This window comes from Haliaeetus albicilla, chromosome 2 (genome assembly GCF_947461875.1).
Source record: "Haliaeetus albicilla chromosome 2, bHalAlb1.1, whole genome shotgun sequence".
Lineage (NCBI taxonomy): Eukaryota > Metazoa > Chordata > Aves > Accipitriformes > Accipitridae > Haliaeetus > Haliaeetus albicilla.
Window position 1 is genome coordinate 1,366,017 of NC_091484.1, and position 11,034 is coordinate 1,377,050.

The following is an 11,034-nucleotide window of genomic DNA, read 5'->3' on the forward strand; positions in this document are numbered from 1 at the left end:
CTTATTAGGTTTACACACCAACTTGCAAAAAATATCTTTCTCTTGTGAGAAGTAGATTCCAGCCTTATCCTTGGAAGGATGTTCTGAGAAATAAACACTCCCACTCCCAAAGGACACACACATTCCTGTGGATGGACATTCAACTAGACAGACAACAAGATGACTGAGTGCTCAAGCAGCCACATTAAATAGTGATATGATACAACAGCAAGTAAGTTTTTGGCCTTTATTTGAAGGCTTTTAACAGTTACAGTAAGAATTGTCATTGCAAACCAGGAATTTTTTAAAAAATTGAACAATAAAAGTTAAAAAAACATCACAAGTCCACCTGCAAGTAAGACATGTTGGTACAGAAAGGAGATGTGAGCTTTTGCTTCTTCCATTCTGTTCATTTTTCAAACATCTGATAGAACTAAGATACTAAGAAAGATTGGATGCTATCAGAATTGTTCTGGCAGGTGAGCATTTAATATTTAACAGCATATACTGTACCAGTGTAACAGAGTAGCTATGTTAAGTCTATGGGTTTGAGTTGGGCTTATTGTTGTTATTTTCTTCTCAAAAAGGACATTAAAAAACAGATTATGCCAAGATACCTATAATGTAGTCATAAGTTGACTACATGAGTTTGTCCTCATTCTATTTATAACTCATCTTGGTAGCAAAGAAGTGACATAAGCAATTGGAAATCTTAGCAGCATTTGACTTGCAAGACTGCAGTTTCAATTTAGTTTTATAATGCACGTCCAATAGGTCCACACACTCAACAGTCTCACAAGGCGCACTAGCGGTATTTCTGACTCATCATTCTCTTAGCATAAAAGGATATTTACTTGCTTTGCTAGCAGAGATCAAAATCAACCTAACGTAACCCATCTGATGACTTGGGTGCTTCACAGTTCCACACGTTCAATCCTGTTAAAAAGAGACTTGAAGCAATCAGGTCCCAGTGTGCCACTGGACGGCAAAGAGCAGATGTGCAAGAAGTCCTCTTCAAATTCAGCCACATGCTATTGCCATCTTTTGCTTTGAGTTGCTGGAATAACGGAATATTTAGAGTCGAAAATATATGCTTCCGACCTCAAAGCAAGTAAGTAATGGTAAAGAAGATTTTATGTGCATCAAAACCCCCGTTCTATGTCTGCACTTCTGTAGTCCAACACCAGTTTTGAAATACAGTAGGCAATGCCAGCAATGCCTATTCTTTAGAATAAGGCATCCATAGAGCACTTCGGGGGCAGGGAGTGCATTCTCCAGCATGTTAGAGAAGCCCTGCAGGGAACACTTCCAATTTCAAGGTTAGATATGTCACATAAGTACTTCTCCGAAGATGCTGGTCTGTGCACACATCTGTGACAGTAACATTTAAGCTCTTCTACGAAACACACTTCAGATGAAACAAATCAACTAAGTTTACAGTCGATCTGTCCATAGAGACTGGTGACAGATGCAGTTAACATTTGTTTATAACTAATAACCAGCGCTTTCAGTTTTAAAACACTTTAAACACACTTAAAGTCATGTGACAGCATTCCTGATACACAGTCCCATTTTCACACCCTTAGAAGGGGGAAACCAACAATACACTCACATTTCATCCACTTGTAGGAGGGGGGGAAAAAAAATATAAAAAAAACCAAACAAACCAAAACTCAAGCAATGGTTTCCCCCAGCACACTCCAAGGAAAGTTTCAATATTACTGCTACTCAAGTTAGCAATGACTATAGCTAGGACTGGAGAATGAAAGCTGATATTCCAGGTCCTGCAAGCTTCATCATGAAAACTATCACGAACTTCAGCTTTGCCTAATCATACCTGAAAGCATGAGACTCCAGTAGACATGACACTCTTGAAATACAGAACTTTATTTAGAAACTGCTTAAAATAGAAAAACCCTGTCAAGAAAAATCCAAGTCAAATATGGTTTCTCAGTAAAATGGAGTTTTAGGGCAACAAAAGTCTAAAAGGCCACAAGAGAAATAGCACCACTGCAATTTTAAACAATGGCTAGATACTTGCATTTTTGGCATTCACTGAATTTGGGTTTTTCTCTGAATTTCACAAAGATTCATGCACTACACAACAATTACCATAAAATGCTCTCCTACACACATTTTAGGACAAGCTACCACCAGAAACAAATGAATACAAGCACAACAGGACTGATCAATCTCAGTAGTGAAGGGGGATCAGAAGTCTTGCAGGATCTTGCCAAACACAACAGTAATGAGGGGCATGATAGCAAAAAAGGACAGTTAAGGAAAGTACTTTAAATATTAATATTTAAGTTAGTCTCAGTACTGTATTTTCTGCAATAACATTAGCTCTGTTAGCCAGCATCTTTTAGTTTTTACCCCAGAAGACTACTGAACTGGCAAGTATTATTATTAGATATGGCCTGGTTTAAAAGGGGGAAAAAAATGGAAAAAAGAGACAGAAAAATTATCATCCTCATGTGCTCGATTCACTTCCATTCTAAGATAGTTGCACAGTGCAAGTCCTGTTACAACTGTTGGATTTGATCAGCATTCCTTGGGATGGGAAAGAGAAAAGAACAAGTGAGAGACCAAAAAGTATACCAACAAAAATAAAAAGAAACAGGACAAATAGAAACAAGAGCCAGGAAGGAAAATTACTTCTGAAGAACATTTTAGGCAGTAAGACTGGATGCCCTTTGCTTTTTTTGTTGTTTTGTTTTTCTTACAGAAAACACAGTACATTTTGGCAAAATCATTAGCCACAATGCCATAGAAAAAGGCTTTAGCACTCTTCAAGGTAATTTATGTGTCTCAGCTGTTCATACTCCCTCTAATCTTGTGACAGGCAACGTTAAGGCCTATTTCATCGAGAACTAATCACTTAGTAAGCAGCTTTACATAGGAATGGAGTTTTGTTTTAATAGCCCCTTTTGAGCACTTGCTGACAAAGTGAGATTGCCATGCAAGGCCTCTCAGACAGCAGTGAATGGAGTTAAACAAACGTCTACCCCAATATGAAGCACATAAAATCTCCTGTCACATTACTTCAATTTGGCATATGGAAGCATATTTTAAATACTCTTAAGGCATTTTATTATAATTTCTGTGCTGCAATTTCACATTAACTCAATCTTTCTGTGAGTCAGAGTCTTTAATTTCTCTACTACACACCACCTTAGATACAAAAAGAGTCTTCCCACAAACCAGTGTTTTACCAGCAAACCATTCTGCAACAAGTTCCAAATATTCAGCCTCTTGCTCCCTAAATATACCACCTAGATGTGAATACTGCTCTGCTACAAAGTGAGAAAGAGCTCCTAACTCAAACCCACTGTAAAAAGTGAAACTTCCGCAAAGTGCACTTTAAGAAGAGGTACTTTTTTGCTTATGAAAAGAAACCAGTGAGTCCTCTAAGAATAAAGTGGAGTATTTTACAGTTAAGCACATGATCTGGGGCAAAGAATTCTGATGTTGCTGCTCTGCTGGTACAGTATGTGGTCTGTTAATACTCTTCTTGTTCCTCCTGCGGTGCTCCTTCGTCAGGTATCACAAAGCCTTCCTGAAGGGGAATAAAACAAGTGCTTTAATGAAAATCTGATGTCAAACCAGTTCCTGGCTACTCTGTATGTTTGGGTTTTTTTCTTTTTACTTAGGATAGATACCCTTAAGTCACCATTTACAGTGTCAAGATATATTACCAGAGGAGTTATTTTCTTCATCTTTGATCTATTTGTTACATACTCTTCATTAAAGGCTAACCTTGTTTGTTTCCTGACTATAATTATGTTATCTGTTTCTTTACTACAGGAAAAAGCTAGACCATAAACCTAAAGGGGGGAGAGAAAAAAAAAAAAACAACCAACCAAACAAAAAAAACCACCAAAAACCAACCAAGTAGAAAGAGAGGGAGCCCTGGAAAGCAAACCAGCTTCCAGTTACAAGGGGAGGGAGGAACTATGCAATAGAATTTATACCAGACTACTTACATCTGTGGCATAAAGAATTTCCACAATCCTCTGCAACACTGGATCATTCTCCCCTTCATTCTCCTGGCAGATCAATTCAATGTTCCTCAATTTGCCAAAGTAGAAGTCTCTCTCCTTCTCCAGATCTTCAACAGTAAGTTTCAATACATTGATCTGCCAAAGGGCATCAATAATAATATATCCACCAAAAACAGAATTCAGTATTATCTATTCAAAAGGCAGGGTCCCCAAAGTTCTCAGAAGGCTGTTAATAAGCAAAGCACTTCAGAAGTAACCAAGATGGGGGCAGGGAAGGGGGACTGTGAGAGGAGGAAAAGGTCTATTTCTCAAATTGTGATATTATTGTCACAACAAACACCCAGTCCAACACATGCAATACCACTTGGAAATTCTAAAGGCTTATTACATGAAATAGGTAAAACACTAACCGCCTGCAGTTTTCTTTGCTAACACATTCTTGCAAGACAACTCTCACACTGATGACAGTTTTAGTTGTATTACATTCAGTATTTCAGTGAAGTAGCAGCTGCTCATAGCTCAGTTGGAATGCTGTGATAGCTGAAACACAGCTGTGGAAATACTTAAAAACAATGCTATGTGTGATATGGCACATACTAGGTTTAAATGTCTGGGTACTCATGTACTGCAGAAGGGGTTTCGCTCCTATCAGGAGAGCAAGACTATTATAATGAAAGCTTCCGATTAAGTGATTTTAAATGAGCTTACTAGATTCAGATCATTTTCTTCCATCTGCCTGACCCAGCCATTTCATGCTATTAAAAAAAAAAAAAAATCTGCACATAAATCTATAAAGCAGAGGTCAGTACACAGGGCCATTTTGGTCAACACACCTGCTCAATCAATCCTGCTGATTCATCATCTCCTGCAGCCTTTTTGACCATTCCACTACCAGTTTTTGGAGTTGCTGCGGTCCTCTGTGTAACAATGGGCCTCTGGGGGGCTGCAAGATTAATTCAGTATTAGTTCCTCTCAGAACATTTTCTTCCTCCTATAAAGGTACTAACCCCCTTCCAAACATGCTTAGGCATGTAAGAGTTTGAAGATATGCTCCTTCCTTCTTCTTGACTCCATGTGACATGTCTTTTTTTTTTTTTTTTTTGGCATGTGTTGGCACCAATCCTTGCCATTTTCTCTTTTAGAGAAGATTGTTCTTTCTGTAGCTCCCAGATAACTGGGTACTACAGGATGACTCAGTGTTTGAAGCCTAGCATCTCTGAAACAAGATGCAAAATACTATAATTTCATACACTGATTTTAAATAGCAACCAGTCTTATTTTCCCCAGAATTTTTTATGATCTAGATAATCTTTTAATTATTTTCTCTACCTGCACTGCTAGAACTGAGAGATTTCTTGGGTTTGTTCACAACTGGAGCAACAAGGTTTGGTGCTACTGTCTCTTGGCCTTGTCGAGCAGCAACAGGATCATACTCCTTCCCATCATAGTTTGCATCAAAAAATTTTTTGAACCATTGAACAAATTCAAAGTTGTCCTGAAATTTTCCTTTCACTAGTTTGTCCACAGGAATTATCTGGAGGGAGGGGAGAAAAAAAAAAAATAAAGTCAAACTCATATTAAGGGTAAAGAACCTCCCTCTCTCTTTATATATAAAGTTTTAAAATTAGTGCACTCAGAAGATATGCAAATGTAATTCTTTGTCTGGTCTAGATAAAATCTTCCTTGAACATAACTCTATGTGAAATAGTAGGATTTTTTTCTAATAATTGGAATTAAAAACAAATCATGCCTTCGCTGTAATTTTAAATAATTCTGCAGCAAGGTTTCTGCTACACAAAACTTCTTTCTGTAAAAAGGCTCATCCAGTGCTAGCTTTCATGAATCTGAACTGCTGACCAATCTCATAGACTGCTAGCACACAGAACTGCTACAAGATCTGAACATCACCTTTTTAGTAGATTGCAATTTCAGTTTCTCTGGAATGAGGAGTATAGCTGAAGATTATTAAGAAGATGCAGCAAATTGTGAAGTCTTGTCTGTAGGCCACAAGCTGAGAGTCCATGACCTGGGAGGGGCCGGGAGCCATTACCAAATGTGGTCATTCAATATTTGAAAGCATGACTGGCTGTCCAGTTCTGGACATACTGCATAAGCTACTTCCCCCAAGCAGAAGACCGATCCGATTAAGTGTGTGTTGAAGCCGCTAGCCAACACAGAATGAGAAGCCTTCTTAAAGATAGTAAGAGCTTTAACACAGAAATGTTCTGCATCACACCAAACATGCTGTCAGTAACTATTACCTAGATAAATCACCCTTCCACAAGCATAACTATCATTCGATCTGAAAAAGTTTTTTTCATGGATCTCATTTTCACTAGCTTAAAATTACATATTCTAATACCTGGAGGTATTCAAAAGACATGTCAATGTGGCACTTAGGGACATGGTTTTGTGGTGGACTTGGCAGTGCTAGGTTAACGGTTGGACTCGATGAGCCTCTTAAAGGTCTCTTCCAACCCAAATGACTTCTATATGCTTGTAAAGAGGAATTTGAAATCCTTAGGACTATCAAACCAGTAGGTTATAGGAACATACCTGGTACAAAGATGGTTCAAACAGGAAACTCACATAAACCTTAGCTCAGAAATTTCAATATTAGTCTGTGCTACATAAGTTGCACAGAACTAAAATGGAAAAAATTCATCTCATCATTAAGACTGGAAACCTAACCCTAGCTGGAGTAAAGCAGATAGTCTCCTAAATCAAATGAGGACCCCAATGCAAACCAAAATCAAAAGCTTTAAGATTTATAAAACCAGAAGCAAACTGTTCCCAGATTTTTCCAGCTCTAAATTTGAAAGTACATTCCATCTACTTTGATACTAAGAGCACAAAGAATCAGTTACAACCCAGCTTACTTTGTCAACACCCATTCGTTTAAAACCTGCTTGTAGAACCTTGAAGTTCTGAATGTACTCATGTTCCAATTTTGCCTGAAACTTCACTTTCTTGAGCGCTACAGAACCTGGGAAGAGCATATCCATAAACTGACAGTATGCAGCACCTGCCAAAAGAAAAAGAATACAAATCCTATGATGAAACAAGTCAACTCACAAGCCTACGTAAGTAACTTTTCAGTCAGGTCAGCAAACTATTCATTCAGCAAAGTGACTCATTCCTCAGGTACACAATCCCTTAAAGGCAACAAAAGCAAGAAAACAAGAACCTTCAGTGTCCTTTATTGGTGCAGCATGGCCACAAATAAGCTTAAGTGAGCTGCAGAACCAAACTTTTGGTCTCATGACTTGAGCTCTTACAGAGAAGAGCAATCCTGCCTCCACGGGTCCAAGAGAAAAGAAAAAATCCAATGAGTAATTTGATTTTCCTTTCTTCATGGATATCAGTGCAGATCTGAGATGTTACATGTGTTTAACAGACATGTAATCTCCTCTTATCAACATTAATAGAACTTAACTAGAAAAATAATTATTCTAAAAATTATATTTAATCATTATTAAAATAGTGATACATTTACTTACTACAAACAGAACCTATACACAATCAAGGTGCCCTCAAAGGTAAGAGGTCAAATTAAGCTGGATTATATTTAAATCAAGCCTTAATCAAAGAACTGAAATAATTTAGTGCTTCTTTCTATTAATTTTAAATCCTTCATGTCCTTCAATTCAGCTCTTACTGTAATAACAGCAAAACAGGGATTCAGTTCAGCCACAAAGAGCAATCACCTCAAAAAAACCCCTAGCTTTTGTAGAATATACACACCCAATTAAAAAAAAGATATTTTTAAACTATATCCTCACTCTGCAGTGATGATATGCAACTGTGTGCCACTGAAAATACAAGCGCAACATTCCGAGCATTATTCCCCCCACCAATATCAATGAATTAAGCGCACACAGAGAGGAATGGGAACCTTAACCTAAAACACCAAACAGCTACGTGACAAGCTTTTGTGAGCTACCTAAAGGCCAAGAAGTAATACACCATGGTGTTGCCCTAAACTAGTCTCTTCATCTCAGCCACAGGTAACAAAGTCCTATGTTGTTCACTTTCTATCAAGATACTCTGCAGGTCTTTTGGGGCACCCACTTTCACCTGCTACTAGATGACTACTGCTCATCCACTGGTGCAAATAAAAAAAAAAAATTCTTGCCATTTGATATTCACTGTCTTTCAGTTCACTTGCTGAAGAATTCCAATGCCCAACTCAAAAACAGATGACTTGCCAGAAATCAGGGTTTTGCTAAGTAATGGTAGTCTAAGGGATAAGTGCAAAAAAAAAAAAAAAAAAAAGGAGAAAGAGAGATCATAGCATAAGCCAAAGGTCATCTTTTGTGCATTTATGCAACCTCAAATTGCTGCTGTCACTACTGTCCTTGCCAAAGGTAACAAAGCAAGCTTGGAAACTCCTGTTTTCACATGACTATGACAGACAGTGAAAGCCACTTCCATACCTGCAGAGGCATGAAGCATTTTTGCAGACACGGGAAAGGGACATTACTCAGCGCATGCCACATCAACAGCTCTCAGTCTTTTCCTGAAAACAGGTGAGCTGAAATTCTGCAGAGCCAGCATTCATTATCCTCACTTCTCAAGACAGAGCTCTCGCAGCATTCAAGATTCATACCAATTCTAAGCAAACTTCTCAGCCATATAAATCAACGCTGCACACGACAGGTTTTTTTAACCTGCCTATCTGAAAGCACACAATGCTTACCATTTCCCTTACTTCTGTGGTTGTAGATCTTTAGTTCCTTCACCCTTACAGTTTTTCTCCACCATCTCACTAGACAAAAGCCACTAAGAATACCTGTCAGATGTCTACTGTAAGTCCCCTGCTTCTCTGTAATCTTCGTGAATGTTTCTTCCATGGACTCAGCCACTGGCTATATTCACAGTCCCAAACTTATTTTAAGTTTACTCCTGCTTTTATTCCACCTCCGTTTTCCACATCTCTCATTCTGTGAGCAACACCTTATCTCAAACTCACTGTACAAGCTGTGCTTCCACTTTTCACCAAGTCCCTTTCACCTGCCTGTTGCAGTTATCCAAATCACCATCTTTTACCTAGGCTGCATTTTTAGCCTTGGGTTTTTTTCAGCTCTTACTCCATAGACTATTATCTTCTATTCGTTCCTACAAGCCTCCTCCCACACACACACACTCCTCCCTGTGATGACACTTGACTCCATTTCGGTACCACAATCACTTCCCCTTTTCTGCCTACAACTCTACCCAAGATTCAGCTGTGCTGAAGTCAGCCCAAGCCAGAGCAAGCCAGGGTGACACAGGCTGACACACTCTTTTACCATAAGGAGTTGTAAAGTCCCAAAGGTGAACCCAAGAGTCACCAGTACGCCTTCCTCACACCGCTCCTTCTGCCCAACCTCCCAAATCTCCTCATAGCTTTCTTCCATAAGAAATCACATTTGTTTATGGTACTTATTATGCTTGTAAGACTTACTCTATCCATCAAGACTAAATGCTTAATCCCCTCATTGGAAAACACACTCTCCTAAGAGTCTTTTTTTCACATTAACCCCCATTCCTTCTTATTGCATCTATGCTGCAGTGAGTCAGAAGAATATGCCTTTTCATTGTGCTTACACTATTAACAACCATTTCAATAAACCTCTAGCCATAACCAGATCGTAACACTGACCACGAATCTGTTCATACCAGGAATTAAGCCAACAGCAGGGCTATAGAAGGCCAGCACGGACGGTTCACAGGGTGCAGCCATACCTCTGCAGAACTAGGGTGCACATCAGATTTGGAATTCCCCTCACGCTGAGCCCCCTTACCTGAGCACAGCTGTTCGATCTTTGTCAGGGTCAGCTGCAGAGACTCATTGATCCATGCGAGCATGTCATGTCGACTCAAGTTATCGCTGGTCACTGAAGTAGAATACACATTAACTGCCATTTTCTGAAAGACAGAACCAAAGGTGTAAGCACCACGAATGTTAACACCACACGTGTTCATCGCTTGTGTTAAGGCACGCTCCCTAGGCTGCAGCCGAGGCCCTTCCTCCTGAGCCTTCAAGACACAACAGCCGAGCACAACATGATGCACAGGAAACGCGATGAAGCTGTCTGCTGCTAACAGCTGGGAGGACCTTACTTCATCACAACTGTAAAGGACACGGGTTCGTGCTTTTTGAAGAAAAATTAACACCAAGGCACTCACACGGACACTCTGATGAAAGGAATCACGGCTGCGGCAAGTTTTTCGTCCCTCTCATCCACGCCAACAACCCAGCACGGCCGAAATACTTCCTGGTCGACCACGGTATCTCTCTCCAGGGAGAAATACCAGCGGGCGGGCGGTCCCCGCCCAGCCCCGCCGGCACAAAGCGGAGCCGCCGCCGCCGCCGCTCTCGCTGCCCGGCCGCAGAGCTCCGGTGCAGCTGCCGACGGGCAGGGCCGGCCGCGCCGCACGCCCCCGCCGCGGGCGGGGCACGGCCCACGGCCCCCTCCCCCGCCGCCGACCACCGCCGCCGCCGCCTTCCCCTTCCTCCCCGCTCCGCTCCTCCGCCGCCTCCCGCCGGGGCCCCGCGGCACCCCGCGCCCGCGGAGGGGCGCGCCCGGGGCAGGGCAGGCCCGGCCCGGCCCTGCAGGCCTCACGCCGGTCTCCTCACAGCCCGCCGGGCGCCGGCCCGCCCCGCCCGGCCCGGCCCAGCCCGGCCGCTCCCCGAGCGCCGAGCCCGCCTACCCCGCCCGCCCGCGGCCCCGCCGCCGCCTCGGCGCCGCGGCCCGGCCCGTTACCTGCCCCGCTCTCGCCCCGTCTCCTCCGCGTTCAAACCGGCCCCGCCCGCCTGCCCGGGGACCGCGTCACCCGCCGCACTGCTACGCGCTTGCGTCACGCCGACGCAACGTCGCGGCGGCAGCGAGCGCCGCTCGTCGGCTCGGGCCTTGGGGCGGGCGGGAGGCGGCGGGCGGTTGCTAGGGGGCGGGGGGAAACCCGCCGCGTTGCTACGGCGCGGCTCCGCCCACCCCGCCCGGCGGGCCTCGCCTGCGATTGGCGGCGCCGCTAGCCCCGCCCACATGCGTGGCATCCCGCGTGCCGG

The 11,034-nt window shown here is 42.4% G+C and overlaps 1 protein-coding gene across 2 annotated transcripts; it reads right to left on the reverse strand.

Moving 5' to 3' along the window:
• Positions 1–213: 213 nt before the first annotated feature.
• Positions 214–10,882, reverse strand: MAPRE1 (microtubule associated protein RP/EB family member 1). Of its 2 annotated transcripts, none has more exons than XM_069801349.1 (7): positions 10,733–10,882; positions 9,770–9,893; positions 6,863–7,008; positions 5,313–5,517; positions 4,817–4,926; positions 3,966–4,118; positions 214–3,538 (listed from the first exon to the last, which is right to left on the reverse strand). In XM_069801349.1, exons 2-7 carry the CDS (start codon positions 9,888–9,890, stop codon positions 3,482–3,484), a joined length of 792 nt encoding a protein of 263 aa, XP_069657450.1. In that variant the 5' UTR covers positions 9,891–9,893; positions 10,733–10,882; the 3' UTR covers positions 214–3,481. The 2 variants fall into 2 exon arrangements, with proteins under 2 accessions (XP_069657450.1, XP_009917057.1); XM_009918755.2 differs by lacking the exon at positions 10,733–10,882 and adding an exon at positions 10,155–10,354.
• Between the last annotated feature and the right edge of the window lie 152 nt (positions 10,883–11,034).